We start from the raw sequence: 23,761 nt of genomic DNA on the forward strand, positions 1-23,761 counted from the left end.
CTAACCCCTTTTAAAATGACTGTTATTTTAACTGCTTTCTGCAATTCAGTAGTTAAATACTTCTTAAAAAAACTGAAAAGAAAGGAAAGCAAAGAGAAAATTGAGGAAAAAACGCATTTTAATCATTGGACCTGAGGCTCAGAGAGAAAAATGCCTTCATAAATTGCAAACATTGTTTTTAAATCCTTCACACAAATCATTAACCTGGAGGTCCATTTTGACCATGAGCTTAATTCTATCCCTGTATAAAAATATATTAAAAACAGGAACTTATCATTTAAAAAAAAACATACCCAGAGTCTTCTCCCTCAGGCCAAAATTGTCACTCTAATGGCTGCTTTTAGTTCTACCTGAAAAGATTATTGCAATGCCCTGCTTTTTCTGCTCTCTAAAAAAAAAAAAAAAAAAAAATCCAGCGATTCCTGCAAAACTTGCTGCTCGTGTGCTAACTTAGCTCAGGAAGCAGGCACATTGCATACATGTTCAAAAATCGTTGCATTTGCTCCCTGTATGTCTCGGGAATGATTTTAAGACTCAAGAAAAACCACTTACGGAGAGGCTTTTCTCCAGTATTACAGCCTCCATCTGAGGAATGGTCTGTTGGAGCACCTGAGGGCTGCAGAGAATGTTGATGCTTTGAGAGCAGGCTGTAGGACCGATCTTTTTAGCTATACCTCCCAATCTGGCTCCTCTGTTGTGGGTCCACACATTTTAGATGTATTGTCTGTTTTATCATGTTTAGGAGTAGTTGGGGTGTGACAGTGGGTTCATTGTTTTTAATTCTGTACGTAACTTTTAACTAGTTTTAGCATGAAGGATAGTTTCTAAATAAATGTTTACAAATTTGATTGATTGATATGCAATGGTGTTAATCTACGGGTATAGAACTGATTTTATAGAACATGCAAATACAAAATGGGGATAATGAATGACAAAAAGGAATGATTCCAAAAACATTACAAATATATTAAACAGTATATCTCATGGCTTTAAGTGTCTTTATTATTAGCATAGTATACATATACCCTTTAAAAGTTATTCTTTAACAAAGTGTTATAAATATTGTAATGAGTATAATGGCCCAGTTTAACATAATTAGGTCAAACTACGAAAAAACAAGAAAAGATAACAATATATTAATATTTTACAATAAAAGCAATAGAAGAAAAACTATGAACAGAACATTTAAGTTTGATTTTCAGAAACCTTATGTTAATGAACTATAAGATGTAATTACACATATGTCATTATACTCACAAGACACTAGATCTATGGCTGTAATTTATTTTAAGATATTCAAATCATATATCAATATCAGATTGGAGACAAACTGTCAATTATTTATCAGTGCAGCAGATACACAGAATCTGCCTCGACTGAAAAGCCTCTTGAGTTGTTTATTGATATCTGTCATCTTTAGACCATAGATTACTGGATTAAAAAGAGGTTGATACAAAACCACCTGTAAAGTCATTATTGAACGTGCAGTTCTGGGTAAATCAATTTCCAGTCGGGCTATGATAACATCATATGAACACAAAAAGGAAAAACTGATTAGTATCAGCAGGTGTGGAGTACACGTCTGCACAGCCTTTTTCCTGACAATTGAGCCTCTTCTATAGGATATAATGAGTATTTTACTGTAGGTAAAAAGTATGAACACCAAAGGAACAAATACAGTGTTAAATACCAGAAACACACCATATATAATATAGGATCCATTTGAGCTCATACAGTACAGCTTTGTAACAGCATTGTTGCAAAAAATTCCATTCAAAGTATAATTACAGATTTTTAAACTATTACCTAATATAAACCCAGGTACAAGCTGACAGGGTGGCAAAAGCCAAGCTAAAACCAGCAAAGTAGTCACAGTTTTTTTTCTCATAATAGTTTGATATTGCAGAGGTTTACAGATGGAGACGTACCTGTCGTAGGCCATGGCTGCCAAAAGGAGAAACTCAGAACCACTTAAAGAGTAATAAATCATAGCCTGAATTCTACATGACAAAAACGTTATAATCTGAAAGTCAGATAAAAGGTCGATCAGAAGTTTTGGATAAATGTTTGTACTTAAAAAAAGCGAGTTACAAAGCAAACCTGCAATGAAAATGTACATAGGTTCATGAAGGCTTTTGTGGATCCAGATGAGATACAAGATGGTTGAGTTACTGCAGATTATTAGAAGATACACAGTAAACGTGACTGCAAAGTACAGAAATCTGTATTTCTGCAATTCGACATGTCCCCCAAAGGTAATATATGTTACATTCAGTTCATCATTAATTTTATCCATTGAAAATTTTAACAAAATAACAGGAATCTAGCTAGGGTTGCCCAATAGAAATACAGTGCCTGTTAGGGTAGATTTTAACTTTCTTGTTTGGATGTGCCCATCTCAAAATGAGCTGTCTGATTCTGTCAAAGTTTTTATCCAGCTGCTTCTTTCTCTGGAGACATCATTAAACTGTTTACATCTGATATGAAGTCAGGCTCATTAAAGCCTGAAAACTGGGGGCCCATAGCCTCAGCTTGCTTACTGTTTGCTTCTCATACATCAGAAAAAAGTAGGGACAATTCTAGGATCAGACCTTTAGGAGGAGCTGAACCACCAGAGAACAGCAAGCAGTTTGCTTGTACCAAAACGATGAGGCCAGATTTAAGCTCTTTTAGAATAGGCAGGTCCAGTAAATTTCAAAATATGGCAAAAATTTATTTGCCATAAAATATGATTATGTGATGGAAACTAAAATCTTCCCTAGCAGCAGCATCAGAGCCAATGACTTATAAGAGCTGAAAAAGCTGATAAGGCTCTACAGCCTCTACCCTAACATGAATAATATAAAGGACAACCCTGATCCTCCTCTTCATGGTTTTCTAATACAACAATAAAGTTATTAGTTAGATTTGGTGTGATACAGTAAACTCAGAGCTGGAAAGAGTACCAAAATAACTGAACTTGTACAGTTACTTTCATAAAAATTTACTTAAATACAAGTAAAGTTAGAAGTGTAAAATGTTACTCAAGTAAAAGTACCTCATAAAAGGTACAAAAAAAATTACTTTTTCATGAGCAGAATAAAGTCCTTCTCATGCATTTCACAAAGGAAATATTGGTCCTTTTAATTAAAGGAGCCCTCTTGAGCTCCTGAGATTGCGGTAAGGCGTAATTGCGTCACTTCTTGTTTTATGTTGCTACATTGTGGATTGTGGTTTGGTGTTCCAAACCACAATCTCTCGATTGTATATATTAAACTCTCTCGATTATATTAACTCTCTCAATTTTATATTACATTTCTTTGCTGTGACATCACTCTGTTTCTAACACCTAAGCACATCTAAAGTTAGTGTTTCTTCGGTGTGTAGGTTTGCTAAAACAATGTTGTAAAAACAATGGAATTTTCTCTAAACCCCTGCCTGATCTGTTTAACACATCTCTCTGCAGCTTCTGTACTTTTACCCACCCATTATTCTATTGAGACAGTGTCTTTCCCACGGCCAAAACTAAACATATTTAAAACCACTCCAAAAGGTGAAAATCTTGTAAAAATCAACACAACTCAACTTGAACCAAAAATAAACCAGTGAAATGTGGTCTATTAAATATAAGCTCTCTCCGCCCAAAGACTTTGTTAGTTAATGAATTGATTTTGGATAATCAGATTGATTTATTTTGTCTCACAGAAACCTGCCTACAAGAGGACTATGTTAGTATAAATGAATCAGCTCCTAATTATTTAAATTTCTACATTTCCAGAACTACGGGACGAGGAGGATTCAGTCTGATTTATTACTTAATCCCAGGCCAATTAATAAGTACAATTCTTTTGAACATTTAACCCTCAGTTTGCCTCATCCAAACTGCAAAGCAATAAAACTTCTTCTGTTTGTTGTTTTGTATCGTCCACCAGGCCCTTACTCTCAGTTTTTAGATCAGTTCTCAGACTTCTAATCTGATTTAGTGTTAAAAAGTGACACGGTTATTATAGTGTGGGATTCATGTTGACACTGAATGTGATAACCTTAATGTAGTCTTTATTACTATCCTAGATTCATTTGGTTTTGCTGAAAATGTGCATAAACTGACATACTCTTGCTTTCATATGTTGGACCTTCTGCTGACATACAGTATCATATTGATTGTGAAGAATTAACAGTATTTCCTCACAACCCTGTCCTACCTGACCCTTTTTAATAACCTTTTAATTCAATTTAACTGAATTCTCCACCCCCAAAAGAAAGTTTCATTTTAGTAGACCTTGGTCAGAAAATGCTGTATCAAACTTTAAAGAGTCTGTCCCCCTTTTAATATCACCAGTATCACAGAAATGCCCTGCAGATGGCAGCAAGTTGCTTCTTCCCATTCACAAATTGACACTTTTGTTGACTGTGTTACTTCCTTGTTGCGTTTTGCATTAGACAATGCAGCTCCTTTGAAAAAGAAGGTGATTATTCACAGGAAGCTGGCTCCCTGGTTTAATTTATTGCAGTTTTCTTTGAAACACTACGTTAGGAAATAGGAGAGAAAGTGGCACTCAACACATCTAGAGGAATCCTAACTAATCTGGAAAAACAGTCTACTGTTGTATAAAAAGACCCTTCAGAGTTAGAGCAGCATATTTTTCATCATTAGTGGAGGACAATAAAAATAATCCTAATTTTCTCTTTAGTACAGTTGCCAAACTTACCCAGAGTCATAGCTTTGTTGGTACACCCATTCCCTTAGCTCTCCAGCAGTAATGACTTTATGGGATTCTTCATAAATAGAATTGATTCCATTAAAATTTAAATAATTGGCATCCTCTCAAATATGATTACATCGTCCTCAGTAAGTGAGGCAGCATTGGAGGAAGCTTTAAAACCTGATTTGTGTTTGAACTGTTTAGACTAGGGGTGTCAAACATACGGCCCGCGGGCCGGGCCAAACAATTTAGTCCGGCCCGGTGGCTAAATGCATTATCATTATTCAATAATGATTTTTTTCCCCCAATGTCCTGTGTGGCAATGTGGCAATAAGAATTGTTGTCTTAATGCCAAAAAGAGCTCATCAGATTTGACTTTCACAAGTGGAGCAGTACGGCTTTTGCCATAGTGCGCCGCTTGATCTATGAATGTGAATAGTTTTATTATGATTCATGCGGGGAATATCTCAAATGATATGGACACTACAATGGGAAAGTAGGAGAGGACAGGAAGAACAAGAAGAAAAAAGAAAAGGTGAAAGAAAGAGGAGATAAAAGGAAGAGAATGATAATACAATTATTATAAAAAAACATGCACTTCGTTTAATTGAAAATCTGCATTTCCATCCTGGTGCTGCATTTGAAACAGTTGATCACAATATTAGCCATGGGAGGGAGCATTCAGGCTAATTTTACTAACTCCTTCTGTACCAACTGCACTATTCGGACAGCCCTTGTCATGGCGACCACTGACACACTTCCGCTTTGGCTAAAGAGTTCTTGCTCTATAGGGTAGTTCACGCGTGACGTCGGCGCTACTTCCGGGTCCCGCGTGTAGGCAAAAACAGGACTGTTCTCGCATTCTATCATTACAAAACGGGTGAATTAGAGCGTGCTTTTAGTTCGTTTATTTTCGAAATGTAAACAATGCTTACGACTTGTTGTGCTCCCGGTTGCACACAGAGGCATTTCAAATCGTTAGATGTACGTTTCTTTCGTTTACCGAAGGACGAAGAAAGACGAAAGAAATGGATATTTTCAATGAAAAAGGACCCAGGCAGACAATCCCAATCGTCTGTGGAAGCCATCATACCCCGACAGAATTTGTAGTCTACACTTCATCTCCGGTAAATACAACTTAATTTTGCACTGGTCATTGTTCTGTAAAGCCGCAAGCGGCGTCGATCGGCCCTCTTAGCCAAGCACTGCTCCGGCCTATTGGCCACCGCGGGGGTTCACGCACCGCCGGCCGCCACAGAAGCTGTTACGCATTTTCCCCGCCCGTCCACCGGGCGATACACACGAACGTGTTGGGCAGCGCTCCCCCACGACTCACAAAAAATCTGGTGCAGATCGGTCGATGTAGCGAGGAGATACAGCCAATGAATAATAATTATAATAATGCATTTAGCCACCGGGCCGGACTAAATTGTTTGGCAAGCATTCACAGACTCGCTCCGTCCTTTCAGGCAAAAGCCTAAAGGGACGGTATCTGGACAGTATCTGGATGGTATCTGGCAATCTGATACCATCAACCATCAACTTACTCTTAAAACGATCTTGTGATATGTTATCTAAAGAAGAAAAATACGTCGAGAACCAGTCGTTTGCTCTGTTTGCGTCTGCCACTGTGCTCGCATTCCGCCTTCCAGCCTGGCGCACAAAACCCGGATGAAAACAATAGCAGTGAACTGGTTCATGAGGATATTCGGATTGAGCTTCAGTCAGATGCAAATTAATCACCCACCCATCACTGGGTCGTTAGAAGTCGTTAGAAGCTATTGGTTGGTGTGAATGGAGTACTTGGTTACCTTAATCATGACGAGATGTCCTGATTACATCGAAGAGTCTCCCGTATCAAAGATGGGGGCCTAGTCCACTACACCACAGAGGACCCATCCTCATAGGCTCATTGCTCCTGGCTGAATTATGCGGTTTAGTTTCATATCATGTCAAAACAAGCCAAGCCCATTTCTTTTCCATACCTGTTTGCTGCAATGCAGTTTTTTTGTAGGTCTGCTTTAATAAGTATGCATTTTGTCAATCATTATTAAACTGTTCAACACTGTGCTGTTTCTGCCTGCCTGTTTGCACTTGGGTCCACACTCCAAGAAACACATTCTTAACAGTCCCATTATTTTTGCCACTATGCAGCCCCTTCAGTTCTCCCATGAGAGTAACAGCCACATTCATGCTTCATATCCCAGCGTAAACACTTTAAAAAAGACAATGACAGGACGCTAAAGTCTCTGACATCCAAATATTAATGAATGGGAGAAAAGCAGGGAATTTGTTTCTTTTCAGAACCCCCAAATATGTTGAATTGATTCTCCAAAACATTTATCTATTAGTTTTAATGATTTGAAAAAAAGTTGAGTTAATCATGGATATTTTAAGGGAAATACATGTATTTGCCTGTATTCTTTGTGACATGCTTCTTTCAAAAGCTAAAACCTGGTCTTGATAATATTGTTGTTTATTGGTTTCAATGTTTAGATTTAAGGAATGTTAGCGGATTTAGGAGCAACAAATTGATAACTAGGTAAGAGTGGGCTTACATTTTGTGCAAAACCAGTTAAGTCTTAAGAAAACTTTAGATGGGAAGAGTACTCAGATCCCAAAAGAACAGCTTCAATGAAATATTAGCTATTACAATTAAATCATGGGAGATAACAGTTTTGGACAGTCCTGATTATTGATATCCTATTTTATTTTTATGTATTTCATAGTTTTGACTTAATCTGCATGATCACTTGAAGCAACATTTCATCACTGAAAAACTTCCTTTACAAGATTCAACATGAATTCAAAACACATTACTGATATTAAACAGAATTTTCCACATCTTCAAATAGTTAAATATGACTACAAAAAAATAAATGGATTCGAGCATGAAAGAGTTCCAAACCAATAAGCAATGAAACATTTTTTCTTCACTGGAGCAGAAATCACAAACTAATGAAATTGGAAAATAAATCCTTATTTTTTGCAGCTATTGTGATTGGTACAGGTAACATATGTGTACACACATACAGTATTTATTCAATCAAATTATGTTATTAAACAATATATTATTACCACTGAATATATCTTTATATTATCCAGTATTATGTCTACAAAGTCACAACAATCAATGTAGTTACGGAAAGGTTAATCTAAAGAAAAGTATTAAGTTTTAAACTACATGGCAAGTGTAAAGCAATGTTAAACATGACAAATCTTAGACGGTTTAAACATTTAATGTACATCTTGCCTTTCAAGCACAGAGGAAATGTTTCAACAGACATTAACTTTGTGTTTTTCATGAGAAAAAATCTTTCTGAGGTGTGTACGGATTTGTTCCACCTTTAATCCATATATTATTGGATTGAAGAGTGGGTGATACAGAACCACCTGTAAAGTCATTATGAAACGTGCAGTCTTGTCTAGGTCAATTTTCAGTCGGGCTATAACAATATCATATGAACACAAGCAAGAGAAGCTGATCAGAACCAGCAGGTGAGGGGAACAGGTCTTTGCAGCTTTTTTCCTCATATTCACAGAGCTTCTGTAGGATATTATCAGTATTTTGGTGTAAGTAAAAAATATGAAAAGCATGGGTAGAAATATTGTGTTAAGTACAATAAACACACCATATACAACATATGAAGCTCTCGAATCCATACAAAAAACTTGGGAAATTGCGTTATTACAGAAAATCCCATTCAAAGTTAAATGACACACTTTGTAACTCTTACTGATAAAAAGCGAGGGCACAAGCTGGCAGGCAGGTAAAACCCAAGCTAAAATCAGCAAAATAATCACATTTCTGTTTCCCATAATAATGTCATACTGTAGCGGTTTACATATTGACACGTACCTGTCATAAGCCATGGCTGACAGAAGTAAGAACTCAGCTCCACATAGAGAGTAATAGGTAAAACTCTGCAAACTGCATAAAGATAAAGATGTGATCTGCTTCTCAGATAAAAAGTCTACCAAAAGTTTTGGGTAGATGACAGTACTGAAAAGAAGTGAATTGAAAAGCAAAGCTGCGATAAAAATGTACATAGGCTTATGGAGCCTTTTCTGAACCCAGATGAGAATAAAGATGGTTGAGTTACTACAGATTATTAGAACATATACAATAAACATGATCGTAAAATAGAGAAACCTATATTTGTGCAGCTCTACGTGCCCACCAAAGGTTATATATGTAGCATTCAGCTCATCAGTCAGTGGATCCATAACTCAATTTAAAGTAAAAAGAAAATAGTGTCTTGTAAAAACAATTTACATAAAGAGATGTGTTTGGGAGGGCACCCTGAAAGGCACAAGTTAGAGTATGTGATTTAGTATTTATCTGACTTTGTCCCTCCTCTGAGGATCTCATTAAAGTGTTGACAAATCAAATGACAAAAGGTTATAGCCTGGAGGCTTGAGACTCGTTGGTTTCAGAATTTATGAACTTTATTTTTCTCAAATTTCATTCATATGTGGGTAACTGAGGAATATTTCTCATAATTAGCTGTGATGTATTTAAGATAAGATACATCAAAACAGTGACTGATATTTGTTTTCCATGAAACCCTTCAGTTTTGTTTCAAGTTTTGCAAGCACTATCAAAAGTATGAACGGACAAATGGTGCAAGGAATAATTTTGTTTCAAGTCTGCTTAGCTGCTCTTAGTTGCAGTTGTTGCTCAGCTGAGTTTAACTGCATTTCTGCCCACAGTGCCCTATTTCACCTTAAAATGTAACTTTTCTGACTTAACCGAATGGTGTCTTCAAAAGCATTCTTTTCCCATTTCCCACTGAGCAGATTTCACTGGGTCTGGTTTAACATCAGAGATGTTGGCAGTTGTGTGTTGTCAAGAGATGTTGTTTCTAGTCACAGGCCAGTATAAGGCTATTTATTTTTTTCCATGTCCTGTCTGGCAATGCAGCATTAAGAACTGCCGTCTTAATACCAAAGAGAGCCCATTAGATTTTACTTTTACAAGTGGGGCATTACTGATTTTGCCCTAGTGCTCCGCTTGATTATATATGAAAAAGCTTTATTAGATTTTATTCTGGGACTTTTTCATGTTGAGTGGACACAGAAACGGGAAGGTAGAAGTGAGAAAAAGTGATTAAAATAGAAGGAAAGGGAGCTAGCAATATAACATCCTCTGAGTCTGCTTCTACACCTGCAAAGAGATATATAAAAAGAACAGTAAAACAAACCAGTAAAAGTCTTACAGGTACAAACAACTCTCTCCCCCCAAAGACTTTGTTAGTTCATGAATTTGTCATGATTTCGGCACTGTTGTCTGGACTTAATTCTCTATTATACACCTGCTTAGCTCCGCCTATTTCACATTACCACAGATTTGTTCCACCTGCTTCCACTAGTATATAACCAGCTCTAAGACCAGACAACAGTGCCAGTTTATTTCGTCAGCCTTTTGATCGACTTATTCCAGCATTCTGTTTCCTGACTACCTGATCGTGACCTGTTCTGTCCTCCGACTTCCGAGCTAACCTAGCCCCACCTGATCCGTGTACCCGACCTGTCTTTAGACACCGACCGACCTGAGTTTCTGCCTGTTGCTTGCCCGACCGTGTACCGAACCCTGATCTGCGACCTGACTACGATTTGGATTATCCTTTTGTACTTCATCGGCTCTCTGACCTCCCGGTTCTGACCCTCTGCCTGTCCACCGACCTTCGACTCTGCTACACAGACCCTCGAGGCTTCACATCGTGCCGCGTCTGGCGGGCTGCTCATCAGCTGGAATCTCGTCCCGTCCCCGGATCCACACTGGACATAATCACCTTTATCACCCAGTGTGAGATCCACTTTGAGCTCCAACCATCAGTTTATCCAACTGATCGGTCAAAAGTGGCTTATGTCATCTCGCTGTTGTCAGGAAAGGCTAAGATTTGGGGGACATCTGAATGGCAGAATAACCAGGCTCTCTGTTATTCTTATCGGGCTTTTTTTCAAGAACTTGTCAGGGTTTTTTGTCCGGTTCTTCCCAGTCGAGAGGCTTCTAGAGGGCTTAAGGCGCTTAAGCAGGGTGGACGATCAGTGGCTTAGTATATCATTGACTTTCATTTACTGTCTTCAGAGAGCACCTGGAATGAGGATGCTCTCATGGACACTTTCATTGGAGGACTCAATGAAAAGATTAAAGATGTGCTCTCTACCCGCGAGTTCCCTTTGACCCTGAGACAGCTCGAGGAGATGGCCACCCAGATTGACCTTCGGTTGACGGATCGTCGCAGAGAACGAGGAGCACCGATGTCTGCTAGTCCTCAACCGAGGTCCGACACATCTTCAGCTTCTGCTCCCGCTCATATACTGGATCCAGAGCCGATGCAACTGGGACGTACCCGGCTGACACCACAGGAGAGAAGCAGACGTCACCAGCTGAACCTCTGTCTCTACTGTGGCGGAGAGGGTCATCGCGTCAGCTCCTGCTCTCTAAAAGGTACAAGCTCTGTAGAGAAGAGGGAGACTCTGTTGAGTCGCACCAGACTTTCCATCTCTCCTGAACTCCTTTTTCCAGTAACTCTCTCGTTCAGTTCCAAGAGACACAAGTTTACAGCATTTGTGGACTTGGGGACAGATACCAAGTTCATGGATGATTGTCTGGCTAGGTGACTGGGAATTAGGCTTCTTCCATCGCCAGCCTCTCGTAGGGTTTTAGCTCTAGATGGTCACCAACTGAATCAGTCATCGCTCGTTTCTGAACCTGCAGAGTTTTTGGTGGGGGGTAATCATTACGAAAAGTTATCTTTCTTAATAATCGATTCACCTCAGGTTCCTATTATACTAGGTTCTACATGGTTGCGCAAGCACAACCCTCACATTGACTGGCAGAGGTTGGAAGTTTTTGGGTGGGCACCTGCCTGTTCAGGTTCTTGTTTACGCTCCGCTCAGCAGGATCATACACCTGAGAACGAGATTGAAGAGGTTTATCCGGACCTCTCTAAGGTCCCAGAAGTTTATCATGACTTGAGGGAGGTGTTTAACAAATGTAGGGCCACTGCGTTACCTGCTCATCGGCCATATGATTGCGCCATTGATTTGCGACCTGGTACTACACCTCCCAGGGGGAGGTTGTACTCGCTGTCGGCTCCTGAGTCCCAGGCCGTGCAGAGATACATTTCTGATTCCCTTAAGGCAGGGATTATCCGTCCTTCTTCCTCCCCAGCTGGGGCAGGCTTCTTTTTTGTTGGTAAGAAGGATGGTTCCCTTAGACCCTGCATTGATTACAGGGGACTCAACGAAATAACGATAAAGAATCGTCATCCTATCCCCCTCATAAATTCAGCCTTCGAGCAGATTCAGGGAGCTAGGGTGTTCACTAAGCTCGACCTCCGTAACCCTTATCATTTAGTACGCATTCGGGAGGGAGATGAATGGAAGACAGCTTTTAACACTCCGACAGGTCATTATGAGTACTTAGTGATGCCATTTGGGCTCACTAACGCGCCTGCAGTCTTCCAACACCTCGTGAATGAGGTGCTCATGAACATGGTGGGACAGTTTGTGTTTGTTTACTAAGATGATATCATTATTTACTCCCGTGATTTGGATTCCCACAAGAAGCATGTCAGGGCAGTTTTGTTATGTCTTCTGCAGAATCAGTTATTTGTCAAGGCCGAAAAGTGTGAGTTTCATGTCTCTACCATGACTTTTTTGGGTTTTGTCGTTTCCCCGGATAAGATTGCTATGGACTCCACTAAGGTGAGCGCAGTGACTGACTGGTCTGTCCCAAGGGACAGAAAACAGCTACAGAGGTTTTTGGGGTTTGCTAACTTTTATCGCCGTTTTATCAGAACCTACAACCAGGTAGCTGCTCCTCTGCATGCACTCACCTCTTCCAAAGTAAGGTTCTGTTGGAACGAGCAGGCAGACAAAGCGTTCCATAAACTGAAGAAATTATTTACTTCAGCGCCTATTCTTATCTCGCCTGACCCTGAGAAGCAGTTCACTGTTGAGGTGGATGCTTCTAGTACTGGAGTTGGGGCTATCCTTAGCCAGGAGGCTAAGGATGGTAAGATGCATCCATGTGCCTTCTTCTCCATGGGACTTTCAAAAGCCGAGAGGAACTATGACGTGGGGGACCGGGAACTGCTAGCTGTTAAGCTAGCCCTTGAGGAGTGGAGACATTGGCTAGAGGGGGCCAAGTTTCCATTCCTGGTCTGGACGGATCATAAGAACTTAGAGTACTTGAAGTCAGCTAAGAGACTAAATCCCAGGCAAGCGAGGTGGGCTCTTTTCTTTGGACGCTTTAATTTTTCTTTGTCTTACAGGCCCGGGACAAAGAATGTAAAGCCTGACGCACTTTCTCGGATGTTTGAGGTGGACGAGGAGAGATCCAGTGGGGCAGAGGAGTTTATTTTGCACGAGTCTATAAGATGTGCTATTACTATGATAGATTTGGAGAGAGAAGTTAGAGGGGCTCTTTGTAACCTCCAGCCTCCGGAAACCTGCCCTAGAAATAAGTTGTTTGTTCCTGACGGTCTTAGAGGAAAGGTGTTAGAGTTTTGTCATGGATCCCATCTGTTCTGTCATCCTGGTGTTACCCGAACTATCAAATCTATCCAAACACAGTTTTGGTGGCCTTCTCTGTCGGCCGATGCACGGGAGTTTGTGGCAGCATGCCTACAGTGCAATCGGGCGAAGACCTCTAGAAGACCCCAATCCGGCTTGTTAAGACCCTTACCTGTGCCGTCCCGACCATGGTCCAATATTGCCATGGATTTTATTACGGGTTTGCCCAGTTCCAACGGTAATACAGTCATCCTCACGATCATTGACAGATTTTCCAAAATGGTTCATCTTGTGCCACTACCAAACTCCCGTCCGCTAAGGAGATGGGGGGATCCTGGCCCGAGAGGTTTTTCGGCTTCATGGTCTCCCGACAGACATCGTCTCCGACAGGGGTCCCCAGTTTGTAGCTCGTTATTGGAGAGAATTCTGTGCCATGCTGGGGATCTCTGTCAGTCTGTCATCGGGATTCCACCCCCAGACGGACGGGCAGACAGAGAGGGCCAACCAGGAAGTAGAGACGAAACTGCGTATTCTGTGTGAGTCAGATCCCACTAAGTGGGCCGGTCATCTGCCTTGGGTGGAACATGCTTTAAATTCCATTCCCTCCAGCGCTACTGGGCTCTCTCCGTTCTATATTGTTTTTGGGTTTCAGCCACCGGTGTTCTCCCTTCAGGAGAGAGATTCTAAAGTTCCTTCGGCCCGATTATCTGCTCTGAGGTGCCAGCGAGCCTGGAGGAGGGCTAGAAGGACTATCCTTAGAACAGTGGCGAGCCAGACTAAAACTGCTAATCGCCGGAGGATTCCGGCACCTGAGTACAGGGAAGGTCAGAAGGTCTGGCTCTCCACCAAGGATCTGCCACTTAGAGTGGAGAGTAAAAAGCTGGCACCTCGGTTCATCGGGCCATTCCCTATTTCCAAGGTAGTGAACCAGGTGGCCGTCCGCCTCCAGCTTCCTCGTGCCATGAGAATTCACCCAACTTTTCATGTGTCCCGGGTTAAACCTGTATTGACAGGTTTAACCTCCGCCTATGTCCCATTACCACAGATTTGTTCCACCTGCTTCCACTAGTATATAACCAGCTCTAAGACCAGACAACAGTGCCAGTTTATTTCGTCAGCCTTTTGATCGACTTATTCCAGCATTCTGTTTCCTGACTACCTGATCGTGACATGTTCTGTCCTCCGACTTCCGAGCTAACCTAGCCCCACCTGATCAGTGTACCCGACCTGTCTTTAGACACCCGACCGACCTGAGTTTCTGCCTGTTGCTTGCCCGACCGTGTACCGAACCCTGAACTGCGACCTGACTACGATTTGGATTATCCTTTTGTACTTCATCGGCTCTCTGACCTCCCGGTTCCGACCCTCTGCCTGTCCACCGACCTTCGACTCTGCTACACAGACCCTCGAGGCTTCACATCGTGCCGCGTCTGGCGGGCTGCTCATCAGCTGGAATCTCGTCCCGTCCCCGGATCCACACTGGACATAAGGACCAGGTTAGTGACCCACCCAATCGTGTCTAGTCATATTCAGACTGACGAGGTCACTAACCTGTTGTCTCTCCCCGCAGAGGATCCAGCTGCTAGCGCTGACGTCGGTCACTTCCGGTCTTTCTTAAAATAAACTGTTTGTCGCCTCGAATACTGGGTCCTTCTGTTCTATTCGTAACAGAATTGATTTTGGATAATCAGATTGATTTATTTTGTCTCACAGAAACCTGCCTACAATAGGACTATGTTGGTATAAATGAATCAACTCCTTCTAATTATTTAAATTTCTACATTTCCAGAACTACGGGACGAGGAGGATTCAGTCTGATTTATTACTTAATCCCAGGCCAATTAATAAGTACAATTCTTTTGAACATTTAACCCTCAGTTTGCCTCATCCAAACTGCAATGCAATAAAACTTCTTCTGTTTGTTGTTTCGTATAGTTCACCAGTCCCTTACTCTCAGTTTTTAGATCAGTTCTCAGACTTCTAATCTGATTTAGTGTTAAACAGTGACACGGTTATTATAGTGGGGGATTTTAACGTTCATGTTCACACTGAATGTGATAACCTTAATGTAGTCTTTATTACTATCCTAGATTCATTTGGTTTTGCTGAAAATGTGCATAAACTGACATACTCTTGCTTTCATACGTTGGACCTTCTGCTGACATACAGTATCATATTGATTGTGAAGAATTAACAGTATTTCCTCACGACCCTGTCCTACCTGACCCTTTTTAATAACCTTTCAGTTCAATTTAACTGAATTCTCCACCCCCAAAAGAAAGTTTAATTTTAGTAGACCTTGGTCAGAAAATGCTGTATCAAACTTTAAAGAGTCTGTCCCCCTTTTAATATCATCAGTATCACAGAAATGCCCTGCAGATGGCAGCAATGTTTCTTCTTCATATTCACAAATTGACACTTTTGTTGACTGTGTTACTTCCTTGTTGGGTTTTGCATTAGACAATGCAGCTCCTTTGAAAAAGAAGGTGATTATTCACAGGAAGCTGGCTCCCTGGTTTAATTTAGTGCTGTTTTCTTTGAAACACTACGTTAGGAAATAGGAGAGAAAGTGGCACTCAACACATCTAGAGGAATCCTAACTAATCTGGAAAAACAGTCTACTGTTGTATAAAAAGACCCTTCACAGAGTTAGAGCAGCATATTTTTCATCATTAGTGGAGGACAATAAAAATAATCCTAATTTTCTCTTTAGTACAGTTGCCAAACTTACCCAGAGTCATAGCTCTGTTGGTCCACACATTCCCTTAGCTCTCCAGCAGTAATGACTTTATGAGATTCTTCATAAATAGAATTGATTCCATTAAAATATAAATAATTGGCATCCTCTCAAATATGATTACATCGTCCTCAGTAAGTGAGGCAGCATTGGAGGAAGCTTTAAAACCTGATTTGTGTTTGAACTGTTTAGACCAGGGGTGTCAAACACACGGCCCGCGGGCCGGGCCAAACAATTTAGTCCGGCCCGGTGGCTAAATGCATTATCATTATTCAATAATGATTTTTTTCCCCCAATGTCCTGTGTGGCAATGTGGCAATAAGAATTGTTGTCTTAATGCCAAAAAGAGCTCATCAGATTTGACTTTCACAAGTGGAGCAGTACGGCTTTTGCCATAGTGCGCCGCTTGATTTATGAATGTGAATAGTTTTATTATGATTCATGCGGGGAATATCTCAAATGATATGGACACTACAATGGGAAAGTAGGAGAGGGAAGGAAGAACAAGAAGAAAAAAGAAAAGGTGAAAGAAAGAGGAGATAAAAGGAAGAGAATGATAAAACAATTATTGAAAAAAACATGTACTTCGTGTAATTGAAACTCTGCAGTTCCTACATTGTCCACGAGGGACGCTGTGTTTATATCATAAGATGGTAGCACTGAGCTTCAGATGTTGAAAATTGCTTTTAAATCATTTCTTAATTTTTATCTTTTTGATGTATTTTGTCATGCAGGACAGTGTTTTTAAGTTCCAAAAAAATGTGAATAAATGTTTTTCAACATTGTACAATCACTGTGATCAGTTGTTATGCAAAATGCACTTAAGTAAATGTTTAACTGAGTAAAAGTATTGTTGAAATTGCACATACTTGTCTTAAAAACGCTGAGGTTATTCATAATATAGTGTGTAAAAGTGAAATTCATTTAATATAAAAATCAACAACAAGTCCACTTTTATTAGTTCTATTTAATCTTGCAATGAGTTTATTCCTGTGGCCCTCTTGAGATCAGATTAAGCTGAATGCGGCCCCTAAACCAAAATGAGTTTGACACTCCTGGTTTAGACGTAGTACAGCTTTCTCAGTTATCTAAAATATCAGCTTCATCTAAACATTCTACCTGTACGTTAGACCCATTCCCAACCAGTGTTGAGCACGTTACTTTGAAAAAGTAATTAATTATAGTTACTAGTTACTTCTCCCAAAAAGTAACTGAGTTACTAACTGAGTTACTCAACTATAAAAGTAACTAGTTACCAGTAAACATAACTATTGCGTTACTTTTTCGTTTCTGGGTTTTTTATTTCTTTTTACAACTTTTTTGCTGCTATGTCCTTTCAATGCACCCCCCCCCCCACACACACACACACACACATATATATACACTCCCCCTTTTGTGTTGAACACTGAAGTGTGGTGAAAACAGCTTTAATTCTCCATCACATAACTTTAATATCGCACATGCATTGACGTTTTCAACAATTCTCTTTTGCGGTTTTCAGCAGCAACGGCGTTGTTTCTTATGGTTTAATATTGTCCATATGGCTTATTTAAAGATTTCTAATTCTACTCTCAGTTACATGCGCACTTCCAAGCTTATTCTATGTCATTGCTATGGTGAATCACGTTCACTTGCGTTCCAGTGATCGTGCTTTTTTTCATGCTCATGTTCAATGGTTGATCTGGTGCTGTGTTTAGTTACCTGACTGATATCATCTGTTCTGAAATCGGAAATGCTGAGTATGCCAAAGGGAGGAAGAACTACTCAGAGTAGCAGCTTTCTACTCAGTGTAGATCAGCCGTTTTTTCTGAAACGATGCTCAGAACAAAGACGCACAGTGCAACCTGCCCAACCATAAAGGCGTCTGCCCAAGCCATCCATCAGTGGTGCGCTCCAATCAGCACCTGGCGCTCACAGAGCAGGGCCGTGGTGCACCATCACACCAGAGTTGCAAAATGGTTAAAAAAACTTGGTTTATTATTATTTTGTTTACATTTCCGCTTGGATTTTATTTACTGCGCAGCATAGCTTTGCTGTGCGCACAGTTCAGAGGGAACAGAAACAGTCTGGCGCGTCAGTCAGTTCAAAACAGTTCCTGTATCTGTCACGTAGCGCATACGCGCATCGACACAGGTTTTACTCTACGAGCTTGACTCATGCGCCGACGCATCGCTGTTGCCGGACCCATCATTACTGAGAGGTTATCTCATCCTCCCTTCTCTCATGACAACATGCTCACGACTCCTATCATGATGTGAAAAAAAAAGTTCATTGTGCGACTTGAGTAACGTGCAGTAACGAGGTGTCGGCAATGATAACGGCGTTATAGTGACAAAGTAATTAGTTAGATTACTTGTTACTGAAAAAAGTAACGCCGTTAGTAACGCCGTTAGTAACACCGTTTATTTCAACGCCGTTATTCCCATCACTGATCCCAAACAATTTATATAAAGAAGTATTCCCTTTGATCAATGCCCCTATTTTAGACATGATTATTCTATCCTTGGTAAATGGATATTTACCACAGACTTTTAAAGTAACTGTTATTAAACCTTCACTTAAGAAATCCTCTCTTGGTCAAGATGACTTAATAAATTACAGACCTATTCTAATCTTCTTTTCCTATCTAAAATTATTAAGAAAGTAGTTGCTAATCAACTATGTGAACACTTACAAAGTACTGACCTATTATTCAGTCAGGCTCCAAGGCTCACCGTAGCTGATGATATTCTCATGTCTTCAGACTTGTGCCTGTACTTCCCCTGTTACATCCTGGTGCTGCATTTGAAACAGTTGATCACAATATTAGCCATGGGAGGGAGCATTCAGGCCACCGTGTGGGTTCACGCACTGCCGGCCGCCGCAGAAGCTGTCACGCATTTTCCCCACCCGTCCACCGGGCGATACACTCGAATGCATTGGGCGTTGGGCATGCGTTGAGTCATGGCTCCCCCATGACTCACAAAAAATCTGGTGCAGATCGGTCGATGCAGCGAGGAGATACAGTCGTTGAATAATAATAATAATAATAATGCATTTGGCCACCGGGCAGGACTAAATCGTTTGGCCAGCATTCACAGACTCGCTCCGTCCTTTCAGGCAAAAGCCTGAAGGGACGGTATCTGGACGGTATCTGGATGGTATCTGGCAATCTGATACCATCAACCATCAACTTACTCTTAAAACGATCTTGTAATACGTTATCTAAAGAAGAAAAATGTCGAGAACACGTCGTTTGCTCTGTTTGCGTCTGCCACTGTGCTCACCTTCTGCCTTCCAAAAACCCGGATGAAAACAATAGCAGTGAACTGGTTCATAAGGATATTTGGATTGAGCTTGAGTCAGATGAAAATTTATTACCACCTATCACTGGGTCGTTAGAAGTCGTTAGAAGCTATTGGTTGGTGTGAATGAAGTACTTGGTTACCTTAATCATGACGAGATGTCCTGATTACATCGAAGAGTCTCCCGTATCAAAGATGGGGGCCTAGTCCACTACACCACAGAGGACCCATCCTCATAGGCTCATTGCTCCTGGCTGAATTATGCTGTTTAGTTTCATGTCATATCAAAACAAGCCAAGCCATTTCTTTTCCATACCTGTTTGCTGCAATGCAGTTTTTTTGTAGGTCTGCTTTAATAAGTATGCATTTTTTCAATCATTATTAAACTGTTCAACACTGTGCTGTTTCTGCCTGCCTGTTTGCACTTGGGTCCACACTCCAAGAAACACATTCTTAACAGTCCCATTATTTTTGCCACTATGCAGCCCCTTCAGTTCTCCCATGAGTGTAACAGCCACATTAATTCTTCAGGAAAGCAGGAAATCTGTTTCTTTTCAGAACCCCCAAATATGTTGAATTGATTCTCCAAAACATTTATCTATTAGTTTTAATGATTTGAAAAAAAGTTGAGTTAATCATGGATATTTTAAGGCAAATACATGTATTTGCCTGTATTCTTTGTGACGTGCTTCTTTCAAAAGCTAAAACCTGGTCTTGATAATATTGTTGTTTATTGGTTTCAATGTTTAGAATTAAGGAATGCTAGCGGATTTAGGAGCAACAAATTGATAACTAGGTAAGAGTGGGCTTAAATTTAGTGCAAAACCAGTTAAGTCTTAAGAAAACTTTAGATAGGAAGAGTACTCAGATCCCTAAAGAACAGCTTCAATGAAATATTAGCTATTACAATTAAATCATGGGAGGTAACAGAGATTTTAACAGTCCTGATTATTGATATCCTATTTTATTTTTATGTATTTCATAGTTTTGACTTAATCTGCATGATCACTTGAAGCAACATTTCATCACTGAAAAACTTCCTTTACAAGATTCAACATGAATTCAAAACACATTACTGATATTAAACAGAATTTTCCACATCTTCAAATAGTTAAACATGACTACAAAAAATAAATGGATTCGAGCATGAAAGAGTTCCAAACCAATAAGCAATGAAATATTTTTTCTTCACTGGAGCAGAAATCACAAACTAATGAAATTGGAAAATAAATCCTCATTTTTTGCAGCTATTGTGATCGGTACAGGTAACATATGTGTACACACGTACAGTATTTATTCAATCAAATTATGTTATTAAACAATATATTATTACCACTGAATATATCTTTATATTATCCAGTATTATGTCTACAAACTCACAACAATCAATGTAGTTACAGAAAGGTTAATCTAAAGAAAAGTATTAAGTTTTAAACTACATGGCAAGTGTAAAGCAATGTTAAACATGACAAATCTTAGACGGTTTAAACATTTAATGTACATCTTGCCTTTCAAACACAGAGGAAATTTTTCAACAGACATTAACTTTGTGTTTTTGATGAGAAAAAAATCTTTCTCAAGTGTGTGCGGATTTGTTCCACCTTTAAACCATATATTATTGGATTGAAGAGTGGGTGATACAGAACCACCTGTAAAGTCATTATGAAACGTGCAGTCTTGTCTAGGTCAATTTGCAGTCGGGCTATAACAATATCATATGAACACAAGCAAGAGAAGCTGATCAGAACCAGCAGGTGAGGGGAACAGGTCTTTGCAGCTTTTTTCCTCATATTCACAGAGCTTCTGTAGGATATTATCAGTATTTTGGTGTAAGTAAAAAATATGAAAAGCATGGGTAGAAATATTGTGTTAAGTACAATAAACACACCATATACAACATATGAAGCTCTTGAATCCATACAAAAAACTTGGGAACTTGCGTTATTACAGAAAATCCCATTCAAAGTTAAATGACACACTTTGTAATTCTTACTGATAAAAAGCGAGGGCACAAGCTGGCAGGCAGGTAAAAGCCAAGCTAAAATCAGCAAAATAATCACATTTCTGTTTCCCATAATAATGTCATACTGTAGCGGTTTACATATTGACACATACCTGTCGTAAGCCATGGCTGACAGAAGTAAGAACTCAGCTCCACATAGAGAGTAATAGGTAAAACTCTGCAAACTGCATAAAGATAAAGATGTGATCTGCTTCTCGGATAAAAAGTCTACCAAAAGTTTTGGGTAGATGAGAGTACTGAAAAGAAGTGAATTGAAAAGCAAAGCTGCGATAAAAATGTACATAGGCTTATGGAGCCTTTTCTGAACCCAGATGAGAATAAAGATGGTTGAGTTACTGCAGATTATTAGAACATATACAATAAACATGATCGTAAAATAGAGAAACCTATATTTGTGCAGCTCTACGTGCCCACCAAAGGTTATATATGTAGCATTCAGCTCATCAGTCACTGGATCCATAACTCAATTTAAAGTAAAAAGAAAATAGTGTCTTGTAAAAACAATTTACATAAAGAGATGTGTTTGGGAGGGCACCCTGAAAGGCACAAGTTAGAGTATGTGATTTAGTATTTATCTGACTTTGTCCCTCCTCTGAGGATCTCATTAAAGTGTTGACAAATCAAATGACAAAAGGTTATAGCCTGGAAGCTTGAGACTCATTGGCTTCAGAATTTGTGAACTTTATTTTTCTCAAATTTCAATCATATGTGGATAACTAAGGAATATTTCTCATAATTAGCTGTGAGGTAACCAACACTTCTGGTTAACTGTATTCCATAATTAAGTTCCAAACGAAAAAAACAAAAACCTTTATCCCAGTTCCAATCATTTCTAACAACCCTGAGATATTTTTCGTTTAAGCCATGTTAATAGCTCTGTGTTTTAATGTAATTTTGGCCGAACATTTAATGTGTGAAAAAACTTTGTTATTGAAGTCTCTCTTTTCCTCCTTTAGCTTTTAGTTAACATATTTCATGCTTAAAAATGCATTTGAATTTGGAGCTGCTGTCTACCAAAAGAAATTAACATTTTTGAAACCATGATATTTATAATTTGAACTGAATTACTTCACACAAACGAATGTTTAGTTACATACGATACATACATACATACATACATACATACATACATACATACATACATACATACATACATACATACATACAGTTACGTACAAACGATGACATTCAGACAAACAAACACACGCAGGCCTTTGTTTTCGTTCTATTTTACACCGAATAGTTGTTCATGTTTAAAATGTATCGGCTGCCAAAATACATATTTTTATTTGTTATTCAATGCCCCTCTGTTACCACAGATGGGGAGGGGGGGTTAGTCAAACCCTAACGACGATCATGGCAGTGTCTTTCAAAATGCCCTGGCCAACCACATGCCCAGCACAGGGGAGCAACGTACTCTTGCCAATTTTGGGGGCCTCTGATTGGTCAGGCAAGGCATATCATAACTCGCAACCATTCTGTCCATGCCTTCCTTAACATCCTCTGTATGGCCATTTATAATCGGCTGTTTAAACAGTTCACGCAGCGTGCCTGATAACGGGCAAGAGCCTGTCTGCTCTTCCTATACTTTCAACATTCTGTCCACATATGCTGAAGCTGTCTCCCCTACATAACGTTTAGTGTCATTTAGAAAGACTAGAATCCGTCCTCACTGGATAAAACGTCCTAAGTGTACTCCAAAGTGGCCGTGCCACCGGAGCCAAAGGAGCAGCTGCTCCTAGTTCATCAGTTCTAGCAGAAACTTCAACCGCATGTACCTCATGTGGTTCCAGGTATGCTGATAAGTCAGTCCAATACATGCCTGCTCAAAATCTTCAAAAATACTTTGAACCAAAGGTGCGCCCCTTCTCTTGGATCAGGGAGCATGTTCCTCAGCTGAACACCGTCAGCACCTGATAGAGGGTTGTAAGCAACTGCATGCACCTGTCCTGTAGCACCGCGAGTCTGAAACAATGGCAGTTGCACACTTTGTTTTGCTGCAGGTAGAGAAGGATCAGCTTCGTCAGCACACAGATTATATATGGGGCCTGCTGCGTCTGGACGCTGGGAGTAGGCCTTCTTTTCCTGTTTTAACATGTTTTGATGATATATATTGTACCCGGCACCCTTACTAGCCCCAGATTGTGCTAAATTGGCAGCACTGTCAACAAACACGACAGGTGACATATCATATTCTTGCTGTGCTGTAGCTCCATGATCTGAAAGTACTTCCGGTGCTGCCCGCCCTCCTTTAACCCTGCATCTATGTCCTGTGTTTGTTGGAATTTTTCCCTTGTTCTTTCCAGGTCCCTTTGATGTTTTTCAAGCTGTAGCTGCAATTCTTAACATTTCCTCTCTATTTCTTTCAAATCCTGTCCAAATCCTGTCCAGTCCGGTGTCGCCTTATCGCCCTTTTCTGCCCTGTAATCGCGTATCTTGTAGCACGTGTCATCGGTTTTCATAACATCTGTGTCATCTGATTCTGTAGTTTTAAGAGCATGTCTTACCA

At 40.0% G+C, this 23,761-nt stretch overlaps 3 protein-coding genes across 3 annotated transcripts; all 3 read right to left on the reverse strand.

The window, feature by feature from the left end:
- Nucleotides 1-1,086: 1,086 nt before the first annotated feature.
- On the reverse strand, nt 1,087-2,398 carry LOC105940248 (olfactory receptor 10AG1-like). The gene has a single exon (XM_012882734.3). It carries the CDS (start codon nt 2,294-2,296, stop codon nt 1,334-1,336), a length of 963 nt encoding a protein of 320 aa, XP_012738188.2. The 5' UTR covers nt 2,297-2,398; the 3' UTR covers nt 1,087-1,333.
- A 5,369-nt stretch (nt 2,399-7,767) lies between these two features.
- LOC105940250 (olfactory receptor 6M1-like) lies at nt 7,768-8,909 on the reverse strand. The gene has a single exon (XM_036138686.1). The coding sequence runs from the start codon at nt 8,907-8,909 to the stop codon at nt 7,959-7,961; it is 951 nt and encodes a 316-aa protein (XP_035994579.1). The 3' UTR covers nt 7,768-7,958.
- Nucleotides 8,910-18,684: 9,775 nt separating this feature from the next.
- Nucleotides 18,685-21,755, reverse strand: LOC105940249 (olfactory receptor 2T27-like). The gene is made up of 2 exons (XM_036139737.1): nt 20,831-21,755; nt 18,685-18,723 (listed from the first exon to the last, which is right to left on the reverse strand). The coding sequence occupies exons 1-2, from the start codon at nt 21,710-21,712 to the stop codon at nt 18,685-18,687; spliced, it is 921 nt and encodes a 306-aa protein (XP_035995630.1). The 5' UTR covers nt 21,713-21,755.
- Nucleotides 21,756-23,761: the final 2,006 nt, after the last annotated feature.

This window comes from Fundulus heteroclitus, chromosome 7 (assembly GCF_011125445.2).
Source record: "Fundulus heteroclitus isolate FHET01 chromosome 7, MU-UCD_Fhet_4.1, whole genome shotgun sequence".
Lineage (NCBI taxonomy): Eukaryota > Metazoa > Chordata > Actinopteri > Cyprinodontiformes > Fundulidae > Fundulus > Fundulus heteroclitus.